Consider the following 19,085-nt stretch of genomic DNA (forward strand, 5'->3'; position numbering starts at 1 on the left):
GCTTGAAACCATTGATTCATTGTAAGCCCTTCCTTTCGAACAGGTGTTGGCAAACTTTTCTGGAAAGGGCTACACAGTAAATGTTTTAGGTTTTAACTGCCATACAGTCTCTTTCCCTACTCAGCTGTTGTGCTGCTGTAGACAATAGATGGTGGTGGTGGTCTAGTAAAACTTTATTTACAGAAACAGGCTGTGGGCTGAATATGTCCTGTGGATGGTAGTTTGCCAACTCCTGCTTTTGAAAAATCAGGAAAGGGAAGCTCAAAAAGGTAAAATAACTTAGAATTGCAGAGTTTTATTATTAAAAGGAACTTAATAGCTGTCTCGTAGAAACAGAAATCAAAGCCATGACAATTCATGTTAATTTACAAAGCAGTTTGTGGCACGCGTAACCTAGCAAAAAGTTACACATATGATATCATAATTATAGTGAAGATCCTACTTTGTTTCCATTTCAACGTGTTTTTATTAATAAAACTCTCAGCTTCTCATCCCTTTCCAAGATTCTTGAAGAATCACACTCTTCCTAGGAATTGTTAAGCCTCTCAATCCTATGACAAACATAATTTTCACTTGGGTTCTTTTGCTTCTCACGCCACTAATCCTAGTGCTTCTAAATTTGAGTCTTCACTCAAGTGGCCAAAGTAACTTACTGCACCAATTTTAGATGGTTTGGGTTCTGAGCACTTTCCCTCCCCATTACCCTGTTAAAATGGATCTTTGCTATGTTAGGCTTAAGGTAGCTTCTGTGAACGAACTAGACATTTGAGTGAACTCCTTAAAGTTTCATTGCAGTTCCGTTGTTTTTCATTCAATCTAAAGATATTCTGTTACCTTCTACCTGAGTGTGGGTTATTTATGCTGTCTAATTTCCACACAGACGCGAGGGCAGGCCTTGGCTTTCTTTCATGCATGCTGGTTGTATCAGTCAGAATGGGCAAGGCTATGCTGCTGAAAAAGGTAATCAAAATCTTCGTGGTTCCCCACAGCAATATACTCCACTCTAGAGCCCTTGTGGGTTGGCTGGGGGCACTGCTCCTCCTCACCGCAGCCCCTCATTCTGCTTCTGAAGCTGACAGGGAAGCCACTGGTGAGAATTGCCCATCACAGCAGTCTAGGGAAAAGATGTGTTAAAGCAAGAATAGGCTCTTAATGTTCCTGCTTGAAGTGGCAGGGTCGCCTTTTAATGGCCCAAGCAAGTTAAAAGGCTAAACCTGGCTTTGATGGCACAGGGAATTCCTAGGGATGGAAATAGGACCTTGGCAAACTGCAGTCAAAACCCCCTATATGCAACTGATGAATCACTAAATTCTGCTCCTGAAACTAATAATATAAAAACAAAATTAAATAAAAAATAAAATAAAAAATAAAAAAATAAAAGATGCTAAGCAAGGATGTGGTCTCATCTGGAATCAGCTCCTGCTGATCCCACAGAGAGTTCTGAAGCATGAAGTGTATCACAAAGTTGAGCTCATCTTGAAGCAAGAGGACTGGACTTTTGCACCCCCAAGTCAGCCAGTCAATGTCTGTGGGCATCCCAAGTTGGGAGAGGAAGGTATAATCTTTCACATGGGCTCCCTTTTGTCTGAGGGCAACTTTCCAGAGAAGGGGCAGCTGTGAGCCATTAGCAGCCATCATTCACACAAGCTGGGGGCAGGTGTGCTCGTACAATACAAGGGACCAATGGAGCCCCTTACAGGTGAGGCCTTCATTTGAAGTCAGCTATGTTTCTCTTCATGCTGCTGAATTTATTTGGAACAGAGAGGTTAAAGAGGATGTTCTCTAAGAGGATGCTCACTGTTTCTCAAGCTCAACCAGTATACAGATGCTCTTCTAGGAGGGGAGTTTTCTTAGTTTCTACCATTGGCTTAAATTGTTTTTATTATAACTTTACTTAAATATATATAAACCTAAAAGTTTCATTAAACTTATGTTCACATTGATTAAAAAGGCATGAAATCAAAACAAATTACAAATTAAAGTTTAAAAAGCATAAAACCATTAAGAATATAATTGACAACATAAAAAAGAAAATCTCACTGAACAGAAGCGTAAGCCACTGGAATCATTTCTCCAAATGACTAAGAGCCCTCATGCAAATTAAATGCCTGGTGTCCTACACTGACATACCAAATGCTAGAGTGGGCATAAACATTTGTTTGTTTTTTTTAAATCCAGACATGGACGTATTCCTTAACAAAAATAGTTTATTATTAATATACTATTTTAATATGGAAGATGAAAAGGGCATCTATGTAGTTGGACTATAAATGTCATTTGACATTTTTGAGAGTATTTAGTAGGCTTTGGATATCTAGGACTTTAAAAAAATTATTTTTTGAGTATAGTTGACAATGTTACATAAGTTTCAGGTGTACAGTCCAGTGATTCAACATCCCTGTACATTATGCTGTGTTCACCACAAGTGTATCTACCCTCTGTCACCATACAGCGCTGTTACAATACCATTCACTATGGTCCCTATGCTATGCCTTCCATCTCTGTGACTTATTCATTTCGTAATTGGAAACTTTTACCCCTCCTCCCCTTTACCCTTTTGTTCATCACCTGACATACCTCCCCATGGAAGCCATCAATTTGTTCTCTGTATTTATAGGTATGATTCTGCTTTTTTTATTCTTTTTTTTTGATTCCACATATGAGAAGAAATTATATAATATTTGTCTTTCTCAGTCTGACTTATTTCATTTAGCATTCTACCCTCTAGGTCCATCCATGTTGTTGCAAATGGCACAAACATGATTTTTTTTTATGGCCGAATAATATCACATACACACACTACATCGTTCTTACCATGTGTCTGTTGATGGACACTTAGGTTTCTTCTGTATCTTGGTTATTGTAAAGCTGCAGTAAAACTAGGGGTGCCTATATCTTTTTGAATTAGTGTTTCTCTTTTCTTTGGGTAAATACCCAATAGTGGAATTATTGGATCATCTGGTAATTCTATTTTTAATTTCTTGAGGACCCTCCATGTTGTTACCCACTGTGTTTGCACCAATTTACATTCCCACCAACAGAGCACAAGGGTTACTTTTTCTCCACATTCTTGCCAACACTTGCTATTTCTTATCATTTTGATTTTAGCCATTCTGACAGGTATGAGGTGATAGCTTATTGCAGTTTTGATTTGTATTTCCCTGATGATGAGTATTATTGAGTATCTTTTCATGTGCCTGTTGGCCATCTGGATGTCTTCTTCGGAGAAATGTTTGTTCATGTCTTCTGCCCATCTTTTAGTTGGATTAATTGTTTTTCTGGTGTTGAGTTATATCTTTATATATTCTTATATCTTTATACATTCTGAATATTAACACTTTATCAGCTATATCATTTGAATATATCTTCTCTCTTCAGTAGATCTTCTTTTGGTTTTGTTGGATGGTTTCTCTTGCTATGCAAGAGCTGTTTATTTTGATGTCGTCCCTATACTTTTTTTTTTTTTTTTTTTTTTTTTTTTGCTTTCGTGTCACTTTCTTAGGAGGCATATCTAGAAATATGCTATGGTCTATGTCAGACAAATTACTGCTGTGTTTCTTTTTAGGATTTTTATGGTTTAAGGCCTCACATTTAGGTCCTTAATCCATTTTTGGTTTATTTTTGTGTATGGTGAAAGAAAGCGGTCCAGTTTCATTCTTTTGCATGTTGCTCTCCAGTTTCCCCAAAACCATTTATTGAAGAGATTGTTTTCACCCATTGGATATTCTTGCATCTTTTGATAAAGATTAATTAATTGGTTTATTTCTGGGCTCTGTATTCTGTTTCGTTAATCTAAGTGTCTAATTTTGTGCCAGTGCCACAATGTTTTGATTACTACAGACTTATAGTATAGTTTGAAACCTGGTATTGTGATATTTCCAGTTGTCTTCTTTTTCAAGATTGCTATGGCTATTTGATGTCTTTTGTGGTTCCTTACAAGTCTTAGGATTTTTTTTTTTTGTTCTAGCTCTGTGAAAAATGGTAATTTGATAGGGATTGCATTGAATTGTAATTTTCTTTGGGTAATATGGACATTTTTACAGTATTCTTGTAATCCATGATCATAGAATGTATGTTCGTTTTTTTCTGGTGTCTTCAATTTCCTTCATAATGTTTTGTAGTTTTCAGCATATGGGTCTGTTACCTCTTTGCTTAATTTCTTCCTCAGTATTTTTTTCTTTTTGGTGCAGTTATAACTGGTGTTGTTTTCTTAGTTTTTTTTCCTTTTATTTTATTAGTGTACAGAAACGCAATGGATTTCTGTATATTTATTTTTGTATCCTGCAACTTAACTGAATTCATTTATCCTAGTAGTTTTTGGTGGTGTCTTTAGGGTTTTCTATATGTGGTATCTTATCATCTGCAAGTAGTGAGGGTTTTACTTCTTCCTTGCCAATTTGGATGTTATTTATTTCTTGTCTGGTTGCTACAGATAAGACTTCCAGTACAGTGTGAAATAAAAGTGATAGAGAGTCTTGTTCCTGATCTTGGGGGAAAAACTGTGCTTTTTATCATTGAGTATATTAGCTGTTAGCTTTTGATGTATGGGCTTTTTTATATTGAGCTATGTTTCCTCTAACCCTACTTTGTTGAACATTTTTATCATGAATGGATGTACTTTGTCAAATGTTTTTTTTTGCACCTATTGAAATGATCATATGGTTTTTATCCTTTCTCTTTTTGTTGTGCTGTATCATGTTGATTGATTGGCAAATATTGAAACACCCTTGTATTCCAGGAATAAGTCTCATCATGGTGAATGATTTTTTTTTTTGAATGTATTGTTATATGTGGTTTGCTAATATTTTGTTGAGTTTGCATCTTTTTTTTTTGTGGTGTCTTTATCTGGTTTTGGTATCTGGGAAATGTTGGCCCCATAGAATGAATTTGGAAGCTTTCCTTCCTTTTCTATTTTTTGGTATAGTTTGACAAGAATAGGTATTAACTCTTCTTTGAATGTTTGGTAGAATTCACCTATGTAGCTCTCTGGTCCTGGACTTTTGTTTGTTGGGAGTTTTTTGATTACTGATTCAATTTCATTGCTGGTAACTGATATGTTCAAATTTTCTATTTCTTCCTCATTCAGTTTTGGAAATTTATAGGCTTCTAGGAATTTATCCATTTCTTTTTTTTTTAGGATGTCCAACTTGTGAGTGTGTAATTTTTCATAATATTCTCTTATGATTGTATTTCTTTGTTGTCAGTTATTTTTACTCTTTCATTTCTGATGTTGTTTGTCTTTTTAAAAAAAAATTTGATGAGTCTGGCTAAAGGTTTATTGATTTTGTTGATCTTTTCAAAGAACTAGCTTCTAGTTTCATTGATCTATTGGTTTTTTTAAAAAAAATTTTGGTCTCTATTTCATTTTTTTCTGCTCTCATTTTTATTCTTTTTATTCTTTCTTTCTTTCTTTCTTTCTTTCTTTCTTTCTTTCTTTCTTTCTTTCTTTCTTTCTTTCTTTCTTTCTTCTTCTTTCTTTCTTTCTTTCTTTCTTTCCTTCTTTCTTTCTTTCCTTATTCTTCTTTTTTTCAGCTCCTTTAGGGTAATGTTGTTTATTTGAGATTTTTCTTGAGGTAGGCCTGTATTGCTATAAACTTCCCTCTTAGAACAGCTTTTGCTGCATCCGAAGGTTTTGGATCATTGTGTTTTCACTTTTATTAGTGTCAATATTTTTTTATTTCCTCTTTGATTTTCTGGTTGACTCATTCATCACTTACTAGCATGTTTCTCAACTTCTCTGTATTTGTGTTTTTTCTAGATTTTTTTCTTGTGGTTGATTTCTAGTTTCATAGTGTTATGGTCAGAAAAGATGCATAATATGAATCAATTTTTTAAAAAAAATTGTTGGGACTTCCTTTGTGGCCTAGTATGTGATCTATTCTATAGAATGTTCCATATGAACTTGAAAAGAATGAATATTTTGTTGTTTTAGGTTGGAGTGTTCTGAATATACCTATTTGATCCTTCTGGCCCAATGTGTCATTCAAAGCCGCTGTTTCCTTGTTGATTTTCTGTTTGGATGATCTTTCCATTGATGTAAGTGGGGTGTTAAAATCCCCTACTATTATTGCTATCATTACTTCCTTTATGTTTGTTAATAGGTTCTTTATGTGTTTGGGTCCTTCCATGTTGGGTGCATCAATATTTACAATTGTTATATATTCTTGTTGGATTGTTCTCTTTATAACAATATAGTGTCCTTCTTCATCTCTTGTTACAATCTTTGTTGTAAAGTCTATTTTGTCTGATATAAGTATTGAGACCTTTGCTTTCTGTTCACTTCCATTTGCATGGCAAATATTTTTCCATCCCTTCACTTTCAATATATATGTGTTTTTATGTCTGAAATGAGTCTCTTATAGGCAGCATATAGGTGGGTCTTTAAATTCATTCTGTCACCCTATTCTTTCAATTGGAGTGTTTAGTCCATTTATAATCCAAGTAATGATGGATAGTTGTGTACTTATTACCATTTTGTTAATTGTTTTATGTTTGTTTTTGTAGTTCTTTTCTGTTCCTTTCTTTGCTTGCTCTCTTCTCTGACAGTTTGCTTTGCTTTTTAGAGTGATATATTTGGATTCCATTCTCTTTATTTTTTTGCATAACATTACTGGCTTTTAATTTGTGGTTATCGTTCTGATTGTATATAATGTCCATTGCAAATAACAGTTTATACTAAGTTTATAGTTGCTTAAGTTTGAACCCATTCTTTATTCTTTTCCTCCTCATTTTTTAGACATATACTGTCATCCTTTTCATCTTTTTATTTTGTGAATTCTTCAAATGATTTTTATAGATATATTCTACTGCTTTTGTGTTTCCTGCTTGTCTTACTCCTACATATGGTCTTTCCTTCCCAAGGAGTCCCCTTTAACATTTCTTGTGGGGCTGGATTAGTGGACATGAATTCCTTCAGCTTTTGTTTGCCTGGGAAAGTCTTTATGTCTCCTTCTATTCTGAATGATAGTCTTGCTGGATAAAGGATTCTTGGCTGCAGATTTTTTTTCCCTTCATCCCTTTGAATATATCATGCCACTCCATTCTGGCCAAGTTTCTGTTAAAAATCTGCTGAGAGCCTTATAGGGTTTCCCTTGTACGTGACTGTTTTCCTTTCTCTTGCTGCTTTAAAAATTCTCTCTTTATCACTACATTTTGCCATCTTAAATGCTATGTGTCTTGGTGTGGACCACTTTGGGTTGATTTTGTTGAGGTAGTTCTATGCCTTCTGGATCTGGATTTCTGTTTCTTTCCTCAGATTTGGGGCATTTTCAGCTATTATTTCTTCAAATAAATTTTCTGCCCCCTTTCCTCTCTTTTCTCCTTCTGGGATCCATATAATGCAAATGTTGTTATGCTTGAAGCTGTCTCTGAGTTCCCTGAGTCCACTTTCCTTTTAATTTTCTTTCTTTCTTTTCCTTTCCTTTCTTTCCTTTCCTTTCCTTTCTTTTTTTTCTTTTCCCCTTTCCTGTTCACCTTGATTGCTTTCTATTACTCTGTCATCCTGGTCACTGATCTGTTCTTCTGCTTTCTCTAGTTTACCATTCAATCCATCTAGCGTATTTCCAATTTCAGACATTGAGGTCTTGATCTCTGATTGGTTCTTTTTTATGTGTTCTATCTCTTTATTGTCAGTCTCACAGATGGCCTCTACTCTTTTCTCAAGTCCAATGATTATCTTTATGACCATTACTTTAAATTTTTAATCAGGCATATTACTTTTCACCATTTTGTTTAGATCTCTGCTGTAATTTGGTCTTGTTCTTTCATTTGGGACATATTCCCCGTCTCCTCATTTTGTCTAACTCTCTGGAGCTATTTCTATGTATTAGGAAAGTTAGTTACATCTCCCACTCCTGAAAGTATCAGCCCAGTGGTTCTGCAGTGCAGCATCCCCTCTTCACCAGACCCTCGTCTTTCCAAGGTGTCTCCTATGTGTGTTGTGTGTGTGCCCTGCTGTTGTGGCTGAGCCCCTTTTTCCTTCAGTCTTGTTGTCTGCAATGGCTGCCTATTGTTGGCAGGGTTTGGTCTCTGTGTTGATGGTCAGTTTGGGGCCACCTTGGTCTTATGTTGCGTCAGACCAGGTGTTGCCAGAGATGCAGTAGCACTGAACTGCAGAAGTGCCCAGGGATTGGGTGTCCAGTGTTAACAAGGTTTGTGTGGGTCTGCAGCAGGAGGGGATCTGGAGCAGAGGCCTGGCTGGACGGGGTGTGTGCATAGGAGAATAAAGTGGTAGGGCATGCTGTTAGCAAGTTGGGTGGTGGGTAGCAGTGTTATCCTGCTTCCTGCAGGTATCTGTGTGTTTATGCTGGGAGGTGGGTGTTGGAGAGAAATGGTGCCTGCCAGCTCCTTTTTTCCTGGAAAAGTCTCCTGACGATCCTTGCCTCTCCCAGCACATGTTCCGAGATTAGTAAACAATTTTCCCTCCCATATACCTCAGGTGTTTTTCAAACTACTGCTTCTGTATTTCATAGGGGCTATTTGTTGTACTGTCTCTTTAAGGGTGGGGATTCAGTTTCCTTTCTCCCTCCTGGCTTTCTCGGGAGCCCACAGATTTTTATTTATTTTTTTTATTTTAATTTTTTTAAAGATTTATTTATTTATTTATTTGACAGAGATAGAGACAGTGAGAGAGGGAACACAAGCAGGGGGGAGTGGGAAAGGAAGGAGCAGGCTCATAGCGGAGGAGCCTGATGTGGGGCTCGATCCTGTAACGCCGGGGTCACACCCTGAGCTGAAGGCAGACGCTTAACTGCTGTGCCACTCAGGCGCCCCTCCCACAGATTTTTAAAGTTCCAGGTGTTAAGCCTCCTGATTATAAGATCTAGTAAATTTTAACCCTTCCAGTTTTCAAAGCCAAAAGTTATGGGAATTTGTGTTCCTCATGCAGGCTTCCTGGTGTGAAAGTCTGTTTCTCTCCCCTCTCAGTGTTTGTGTTGTCCCTCTCTCCCCTGGGCAGTCCTGTGTCTGTTCAGCTCCTGAATATGTCTCTGGCCTTCCTACCTTCTTTGATGTGGCCTTTTCCCTACATTTTTTTTAAAGATTTTATTTATTTATTTGACAGAGATAGAGACAGCCAGCGAGAGAGGGAACACAAGCAGGGGGAGTGGGAGAGGAGGAAGCAGGCTCATAGTGGAGGAGCCTGATGTGGGGCTCGATCCCATAACGCTGGGATCACGCCCTGAGCCGAAGGCAGACGCTTAACCGCTGTGCCACCCAGGCGCCGCTCCTACATTTAGCTGAGGAGAGTTTGTTCTGCCATCTTCAGGTTGTTTTCTGGGGTATTTACACTGAAGTGGCTGTTATCTGGTTGTATCGTTGGAATGAGGTTGAGCTATGTGATCTCCTACTCTGCCATCTTTCCTGGAATCTCTGCTCTGATCTTTATCATTTCCTTCCTTCTACTCATCTTAGACTTTGTTCTTATTTTTCTAGTTTCTTTAGCTATAAATTTTGATTGCTTATTTGAACTTTTTCTTGTTTTTTGAGGTGGGTCTGTGTTGCTATATGCTTCCCTCTTAGAACTGCTTTGGCTGTGTCCCAAAGATTTTAGCTGTTGTGTTTTCATTTCCATTTCTCCCCATGAATTTTTTTGTTTCTTCTTTGATTGCTTCATTGGTTCATTGGTTGTTTGGTATCCTGTTGTTAACCTCCATGTGTTTGTGTTTTTTCCGTTTTTTTTCCTTGAGATTTATTTCTAGTTTCATACTGTTGTGGTTGGAAAAGATGCATGGTATGATTTCAATCTTCTTTAATTTATTGAGGTTTGTTTTGCAGCCTAAACTGTGACCTTTTCTGGAGAATGTTCCATGTGCATTTGAAAAGAATGCGTATTCTGCTATTTTGGGATGGAATGTTTTGTGTATTATCTACTATGTCCCTCCTGTCCAATGTGTCAATCAAAGACACTGTTTCCTTTTGATTTTCTGCCTGGATGATCTATCTATTGATGTAAATGGAGCTTACAGTTCCGTACTATTATTGTATTACTGTCAGTTTCTCTCTTTTTGTCCATTAATATTCATTTTATGTATTGAGGTGTTTCAGTATTGAGTGAATAGATATTTACAATTATTCTCTTGTTGAATTGATCCTTTTATTATGTACAGTCATTCTTTGTCTCATTACAGTCTTTGTTTAAAAGTCTATTTTGTCTGATATAATATTGCTATACTGTTTTTTGTTTGTTTGTTTGTTTTCATTTGTATGGTTCAATTTTTTTCCATCCTTTCACTTTCAGTCTGTAGTGTTTTTAGGTCTGAAGTGAGTCTCTTGTAGGCACCATACAGATGGGTCTTATTTTATCCATTCCACCACCTTATGTCTTTTGATTAGAGCATTTAGGCCATTTATACTTAAAGTAATTATTGATATGTATGTACTTAGTGTCATGTTGTTATTTGTTTTCTGGTTGTTTCTGTAGTTCTACTCTGTTTCTTTCTTCCTCTCCTTCTTTCTTTGTGATTGATGAGTTTTTATAGTGTTAAGTTTGCCTTTCTTTCTCTTTATTTTTTGTGTATCTTTTATAGGTTTTGTGATTTTCGTGACCACCAGGTTCATATATAGTATTCTAAGTAAATAGCATTCTATATTAATGTGGTCATTTAAGTTCAAACATGTTCTAAAAAGAAAGGGGGGACTTTTTTCTTTATTTTTTATTCCCTCTTCCACATTTTATGTATATCCTGTCATATTTTATATTTTTTTCATAATTTTCTTATATCTTATGGCCATTTATTTTCTACTTAAAGTCCCTTTATATCTTATAATGCTTGTTTAATGGTGATAAACTGCTTTATCTTTTGTTTGTGTGGGAAGCTCTTTCTCTCTTCCAGCCTGAATGATAACCTTGGTGGGCAGAGTATTCTTAGTTGTAGGTTAGTTTTTTCTTTCAGCACTTTGAAGATATCATGCCACTCCCTTCTGGCTTGCAAGGTTCTTACTGAAAAAAGCAGCGATAGCCTTATTTGTTTTCACTTGTAGATAATGTTTTGATTCTGTCTTACTGCTTTTAAAATTCTCTTTATATTTAGCCTTTGACATTTTAATTATTATGTGCTGTCCTGTGGGACTCCTTGGGTTCATCTTGTTTGGAACTCTTGGTGCTTCTTGGACCTGGATGTTTATTTCCTTTGCTAGGTTAGAGAAGTTTTTAGTAATTATTTCTTAAATTCTCCACCCTTTTCTCCCATCTTCTTTTGAGATCCCTATAATGTGATTGTATGCTTGCTTGATGTTGTCCAGGAGACCCCCTAAGTTATCCTCATTTTAAAAATTCTGATCACTTTTTGCTGTTTTACTTGGGTGCTTTTTATTGTCTTTGCTTACAGATTGCTGATAGATTCTTCTGCAACTGCAAATCTGTTGATTCCCTCTAGTGTGTGCTTTACAAAATTTATTTCACTTCTTAAATTCTTCAACTCAGATTGGTTCTTTTTTGTATTTTCTATGTCTTTATTGAAGGTCTCACTGAGTTCTCCCACTCTTCTCCAGCCCAGTGAGTGTCTCTGTTTCACTTAGTTCCTTTTCAGAACTTTTTTTCTTGTTCTTTCTTTTGGAGCATATTTCTCTGTCTCCTCATTTTGCTTGACTTCCTGTGTTTGTTTCTATGGATAAGGCAGAACAGCTACTTCTAAACTTGAAGGAATGGTCTTGTGTATGGCTGTCTTCTATGTAGACTGCGTGTGCTTGTTGACTATTTCTGGCTGGCTGGAGCTGTGGCTGGCATGGGCTGGGGATCTTGGGGCCTTCCAGTAGTGGGAACCCTGTCAGGGTAGCTAAAGCAAAGAGGATGCAGGTTGTGGTATTCCAGTGTTCTATGCACTGAGGATACCCTTCCAAGAGAGCTGAAGCTGAGATGGGTACAGGCCAGTTGTCCCCGGGGCACTCTGTGCCTGAGGTGCCTTGGCGGTGTGGCTGGATCTGGGACAGTGTATAGACTGGGAGCCTCTGAGCTCTGTGCAGAGAATATACCTGGCAGGTACCAACTAAAGTGGGGACAAGCTGCAGGCACCCGGGGCTCTACACACAGAGGTTCACCTTGGCAGAGGACAGCTGAAGCTGAAGTAGCTGTAAACTGGGGTTTTTCGGGACTCTCCACACAGGGGGTGCCCCAACGGGGCTGCTGGAACTGAGGCAGGGCACAGGTTGGGAGGTCCTGGGGTGCTCCTGGGGTGCTCCATGCAGGGGCGGGGGGAGCTGGCAAGACAGCTAAAGCTAAAACAGGCACTGGAGCTCTCTGAGCAAAATACGCACTGGTGGAACAGTTGAAGCTGAAGGGTTTGTAAGCAAGGGTGTCTCAGTGCTCTCCATACAGAAGGCAACCTGGTAGGACAGTTGAAGCTGAATCAGGTACACGCGGGGTTGTCCTAACGTGTTCAGGGCAACGAGTGCCCCAGCCAGGCTACTGGAGCCAAGACTGGTGCAGGTGGGAATGTTCTGGTGTGTTGCATGCTGGGGATCCCTGGTGGGGTGGCTGAAACCATGTCCATGACTTTTTCTTTTCCCCCTTTACCTTATCATTTCTGAAATGTTTTCCCATGAATCCTTTTTTCCTATTTCTCTCCCATGGATGTATATAAATATTTTCACTAAAATATACTAAGGTGCTGGTTAAAAATACAGATTCTTGGGCTACCTCAAAAGAACTGTGGGTGATGCTGGAAATATTTTTTCACCATATTTCCCACATACATATTATGACATTGATGTTTGAAAAACACTGGTCTAGAACATGTGCCTTGAGAGCCTGTCCATTATTTTTTATGAAATTAGTGCCAGCCTTTAAGGTTATTAGGGATGCCTTGTTTTCTTTCTCTTTTTTTCCCTTTCCTTTTCCTTTTGTCCTTTTCTTTCTTTCTCTTTCTTACTTTCTCTTTCTTTCTTTCTTTCTTCTTTCTTTCTTTTCTTTCTTTCTTTCTTTCTTCTTTCTTTCTTTCTTTCTTTCTTTCTTCTTTCTTTCTTTCTTTCTTTCTTTCTTTTCTTTCTTTCTTCTTTCTTCTTTCTTGTTTGACTGATTGATTTCATTATTTTTGCATGAGGTTGAGATGAATGGGCATGTAGATGGATTTGGGTTTTGGCCATAGAACCCCGTCTGGGTGAAAAACACAGCTGTAATAGGTAAACATTAGTGTTTTATCAATTTATGGGCCTTGTGAGTTGGAAAGAAGTGTGGAATGCAGAGAGAAACTCTCAGGGCTCTCAGAAAAAATAAGCATTAGTGTGGCTGTTGTTCTGTGTTACATGCATTACACATTTAGTGCTATTACTGAGAATTGAAGGGTTGATCTGCAAGCATAACATGTGAACAAGTTGGATGATAATACATTCAGGTCAAATTTATAATTTATTGCTGTTGTCATAGTCAAGTAGCTGTGTAGTGATTTATTTCAATTGCAATTGGCGTGCACAAGATGGGACAGTGGTGTGGATGTAACATTCTCCCCATCCCCCATGATCGTATTTGTCCACATGCCTCTCTAAAAACTAATATTACACAAAAATCACTTTCCAGGATCAAAGAAAGACCCCTTGGTTCAAGGGTATGAAAATCACAGAACTTAAAAAATGGGTACTGAAAATCAATGGTTCAGTTCTGGAGAAATGAAATTATTGGATGTGCTATACTCGCATAATATTTTTTAAAGTTGTTTTATCTGTTCTATCCGGTAAAGTTAACTGGATTAGTTCTAGTTTTTATTTCAAAAGGTTCTCAACTCACCATCACTGGCAAGAGGATGTCAACAAGACAGAGACAATCAGATTAAGGAAATCTTTATGTTGCAGCCAATTTTAATTTATGTTCCGTTGACCACAGTGAGGAACAAAGGGACAGAGGCATATGTTCACCAGGGTTTTGGAGAATTGAACTTATTGCCATTGTATTGTTTTCTAAATTTATATTCTTTATGAATATAAAACATAACAGAGGGATCAGGTAAATAAACCTTAGACAAAGATTCACGATGTTGCTTTCCATATGAAATAATTCCCTCATAGCACACAGCCTTATAAAAGAACTTTTGATTGTTTGCCTGGTTCAAAGTTTGACTAAGGTTGGCCCAAACAAGGAGTGTGTGGTGGTGGGTAGCAATTGTGAGGCACAGAACACTGCTAGGGTCGGGGTTTGTGTGGGTATCTACGTTAGTTTTTCTTGTTCGCCCTGGATGGCCTAACATTATCCCTCCTGAACTCTTTAAACTGATTTGCTAGATTAGTTTTACATCAGACCATAATACATGATGTTGTGAAGGACACTCAGGTTATAAATAATTTTTACTTTGTTTTAGTGACGTTCTCCAATAGCACTCCAGCGTATTTCCATTCCAGTATGATACATCAACTATATTCTTGGAATCTTGTCTGGAATTAAACATCCACTAAATTCAAAAGTAATTATTTTTTTTTATTTCAACTCTATAAAGTATACAACAGGCACTCGGCAATTACAGCTGCAGGAAAAATACAGAGCAAATCAAAGCAGGGTAATTTTATGAAAAAGTTTTTAATCTACATCAAAAGAGTGCAAGTGGTCAATGACCATTTGATGACAGTTGTTGCATTCTGACTAACAAAGGACTCTTTCATGTAGAACAAATTGTAAGAGGACAATCAACCATAGCTGTAAGAATACAAAAGAACTGACCAGTTGTAAAAACATCATACAATGAAATAAATTGGATAGATGATGCTTGAAGAAACGTCCCTTTCCTCAGAAAGCCCAAACCTCTGAGTCATGGTCAAGGTCCCAGAGCTCTGTTAATTCAGGGGCAGATGAAGAGGAGGGCTAACAACACACTTCCAATGTTTATCTTGCCAGGTCTGTTGAAAACTTGCCTCATAAATGATTTGCATATACAAGAACTCAGAAAGCATCCTGTTTTGTTGAGGAGTGCACCAAGGTACGTGTTCATCATTGGTTTCATAACGAGGTGTGGTTAGCAGTCACTCTCCAATTTTTCTTTTGAGTTGGATCGTTGGTAATGGAATCTATAAAAGGAGACGTTAGAACTTGACTGCACTAACTGTTTTTTTTTTTTAACTGAATCTGCACAGCTTAGCAAAACAGGAATACCTGTATACAGACTGATAGTATGTCATATATTAATTTGACCTGCACATACATTTATACATTTCACAGAAATGACGCTGTATCTCAGTAACAGATACACAGCTCTGGTACGTGTAACAGAAATAAGAGAACAACTTCATCATTTCTGTAATTCATCAATATTATATAATAAAGGCTTATAAATTGTTAGCAGAAAGAACTGTAAAACGCAGCAAGCTAAGAAAGGACAACATTTTGAGGTGTATTTGTCTTTGTCATGCAGCATAACACCAAATTTGTTTTTTAATAGGATGCCATGAATTTAAGGCACTTGCAACAATGCCAGATAGCCAGGTCATGTTCTAAACTATGGAACAGATGAAACCGTACAGCTGACGTAATTTTCAATAATACTGACAATTATGACATTAATTCAAGTCTACTTGGACCTAAAAACATTATTCAATACAAAAAAAATGAAATAATAATGCTGTGAAACACTAAAAAAAGTTATATGTACCACAAAATATCACACAAAAATACCTATTTACATAAATATTTGTCTGTGGTCCTATTGTGAAAGAAAACGTCATTATGGATAATAAACAGATCACCTCTACCATAAGAAATCAGTTCTAATATCCTTATTTTCCATATGGTAGCTGACTTCTTTACAATTTCAGTTCACCATCAGTTCAGTCATGTAGAAATGAAATGAGAAAAATTCCATAGCTGAATTTATATATTACACATGTGTGAGTCACATGCATAGCCAATAATTTTAAGTAAAAAAAAAAAAGTGACTTGTAAAGAATATAATCAAAAGAAATTTGTTTTCAATGCCACATGGATCTGATTCATATATGAACAAAGAAGATACGAACATAAAGATCATTTATAGCAAATTTCCAGAAATCGCTTTCTCTAATGTGTTCAATTTGTCTCAGATATCATGATGTTCCTTTCCTTGGCAGTTTTCAGTTTCCCTGTGCATCAAGACACACAGAAAGCCCTTATTCCCATACTTGAAGAAGTATTAACAAAGTCATTTAACAAATCAAACAAGTTGGCACTATTCTAACTTATCCAGATGTTCTTTAGTGTAAGAAAAGAGAGGGGCATGAACAATTCAGAAAAAAAGTGAGATGCACTTTACAAAGCTGACCATGACTTTTAGCCCTAGTGTCTTCATTAAGACAAGATTTAAATCCTTAAATTTCAATGCTGAAGATTAGAGGACTGTTTTCTCTTAGCAATTTTTGGAAGCTGTAGCTCACCTTTGTTAGTGATTGCTTTAGACACCCTAATGCAATGCCATGGGTGAAATGTAACAAAGATGTGCTAACAAGTGGGAAAAATGGCCGACAGTTCCATTGAGCTGGATGCTACCTCTTCATTCCTCAGAGAACTTGTACATTGTTGTCTTAGACTTGAACCACAGTAAGCACTAAGCTCTTGGGCTATTGGAGCATTTGAAAAATTGCAGGAGCAGATTCTCTTAATGACTAGATAAACTTAATACGCTGGCAAACCTTTAGCATGCCTAAACCACTCTATCTATCTTTGAACAAAAATCACTGTTAACAGTGACTGTGATATTGAAATTATTTACTTTTAAAAGCCCGGTTAAAAGCAATATGAAAATTCTGAAATAGCATTCATAGCTGGATTTTAGGTTGATAGGTTTAATTTTATATTCTGAAATCTGTAGAAGAAAGTGGGTATCTTGGGGAGTAAATTGATCTTAAGCAATTATTTGTAAGGGAGGGAAAACTCTAACACGAGAAGAAAAGTCACATCTTGGGTTCAAACTTTTAATGTAACTTTATTCCGATTATATATAGTAAGCCTTTAGTATTTTTATTCCCCGAATGTTTCTTAGATTATGTTTTGATACCATATTCTAAAGTAGTCTTGGTATGAAAAATTCAAACAGAAATCACAATATATGCCTTCTTGGATATGGTATGATGACCTGTGTGGACGTATTTTTTGCAGAAATGTTTATGTTTCATTGACTTAAAAAAAAAACAACTTTATACTGGAAAAAAGAAACCTTCAACTTTTTTAACATACCAAATTCACACACTGTTCCAAATCAGGATGACAGCTCAGAAGATTATACATTTGTTTACGCAGGTAGAACAGTTCCAAACGGTCTGCTACTGAGGACAGCTAATCATAGTCAACTCGCCTGCCAACAAAGGACTCTGTTTAGGCTGCTGATTCTTTACCCCTCATGAAAAAAGCAAATAAGTTTGGTATTTTCAGATACAGTTCAGGATTGTAATATGTCCTACTTAGCTAAAATTCATGTTTGAGAAATCAGGGTCCTGTTCTGTTCTCTACTCCCTTCCTCTCACATGTGCATGAACTCACCCTGGCTCATTCACCGAAAGGTAGACAACACCTGGCTAGGTCTGGTCCTGTTCCCTGACTGCACATAAGCAAGCCTCCTCATCTGGTGAATCTCAATGATTTTGTGCTTTCCTCTTCTTCTTTTTTGGTTCAGGCCTAAGACAAGAAGCCAGTTGAATGGGTTTTAATCACCTTTCCCCCTCAACCCTAGGCTATGTTGAGTACGTGAAATCTAATGGGAGTTTGGTTGGTAAATGTAGTGAAGAATGCTTGAGTCTCTGGCTACACAGGTGATGGTTAGAATTTGCATTATCTGCTCAGACACGGACGTTTACAGATGAAAGATATACATAGCACCTATATAGTTTTTTATTTTTATTTTTGGATGGATCTTAGTCCCTCTCCACCCCACCCTGCCCCTACCCCCCAAGGGTTTCTTTTTATAAAAGGGAATATTTTAAGCCTCAGTCTGAGGGCATGTGAAGTAATAAATAAAAATCAGTTGGCTGCTAGTCATTTATTTCCAGGACCATCTTGAAGCACAAGGTTTTAAAAGATATGAAATGGTTTGTGAGTTGCTTTTTTTTCCCACTCTGTCATGCCAATTTATCAAAAAAAGAAACAAATATCATGCATGTTGGTTTTTCAATCGTCTGTGAAAATGCATATATGCCTGCTATGAGAGTTCTCAGCAGAATCTATAGCAGTTGTGCTTTTAGCGTATCAATTTTTAAAATCTGTCAGAAAGGAAAGGTAACATTCAGTCTCGTCATCAGCACTGCTGGGAAATTAAATCATGAAACTTACTTCTAGCACTGCTTTGACATGACCTCTGTGACCAACAGATGCGTGGCCCTCTTCTGGGTGGTGTGGACACCGGCTTGCGCGAACGTATCCTACAACCTCACCAGAAGGAAGGGAAGAGCCCAGTTTTTGTACCACGGTCATCTATCGTACCCAATATATTGTTTTTTGATCTTCTTGATAATTCTAGCAAGGTACAGACTCTTTTACTAGGTTGAAGTGTTTCTGACTGTCTTTCAAATTATAGTCAGAGCAAAGCAAGATCATCGCAACAATAGAAGACATCTCTTTACTGGTGTGAAAGGCTTTGCTTCAGGACCACCATGGCAACTGCTATTTTTAGGATCAAACAGAAAACATGTAAAGAGCACTACTGTCATCTAAGCAAAAGTCCTAATGCCACTGTAGTTACCGGAGCAGCATCGATCAAAGGCATCATGGTGACCCCGAGCACTAATCTTCTCTCCATCCCTCAGGTTTGCTGGCAGCTGTGTCTCAGAAAAAGCTGACTTCAGCAAGGCAGAAGCAGGTAAGAGAAATACATTAGAAGTCTATGTCCCATCCTGAGTTGTCATCAGGTGGCGGTTCATCATTGTCCTCAGGGAAACTGTCAAAATTGCTTGTGTCTGTGGGCGATGCAACCTGCAAAGGAGAGAGAATGAGCAGTGAAAGGATTTCTTGATTTGTGAGTCAAATTCCAAAGTAGAGTTTTACAAAGCAGTCTTTATTCATTACCTAATCGATGACTTTTTTTTTTTTTTTTGAGTGTCTACCAGGTTTTGTGGATTGTATTGGGGGGAACAGCAGTGAATAAAAACAGACATGGCTCTGACCCTCATGAAGTTTCTACTCCAGTAGAGGGTATACTGTATGATTA

The 19,085-nt window shown here is 37.3% G+C and overlaps 1 protein-coding gene across 3 annotated transcripts in view; it reads right to left on the reverse strand.

Annotated features, from left to right (window-relative positions):
• Positions 1-14,481: 14,481 nt before the first annotated feature.
• Positions 14,482-19,085, reverse strand: part of PRKG1 (protein kinase cGMP-dependent 1) — a 1,120,820-nt gene continuing 1,116,216 nt past the window's right edge. For all 3 annotated transcript variants that reach the window (XM_034662369.1, XM_034662370.1, XM_034662371.1), the window contains one exon: positions 14,482-18,850. In XM_034662369.1, the coding sequence (XP_034518260.1) occupies positions 18,752-18,850 (99 nt within the window). In that variant the 3' untranslated portion in view covers positions 14,482-18,751. The remainder of the gene's footprint in view (positions 18,851-19,085) is intronic.

This window comes from Ailuropoda melanoleuca, chromosome 6 (genome assembly GCF_002007445.2).
Source record: "Ailuropoda melanoleuca isolate Jingjing chromosome 6, ASM200744v2, whole genome shotgun sequence".
Taxonomy (NCBI): Eukaryota; Metazoa; Chordata; class Mammalia; order Carnivora; family Ursidae; genus Ailuropoda; species Ailuropoda melanoleuca.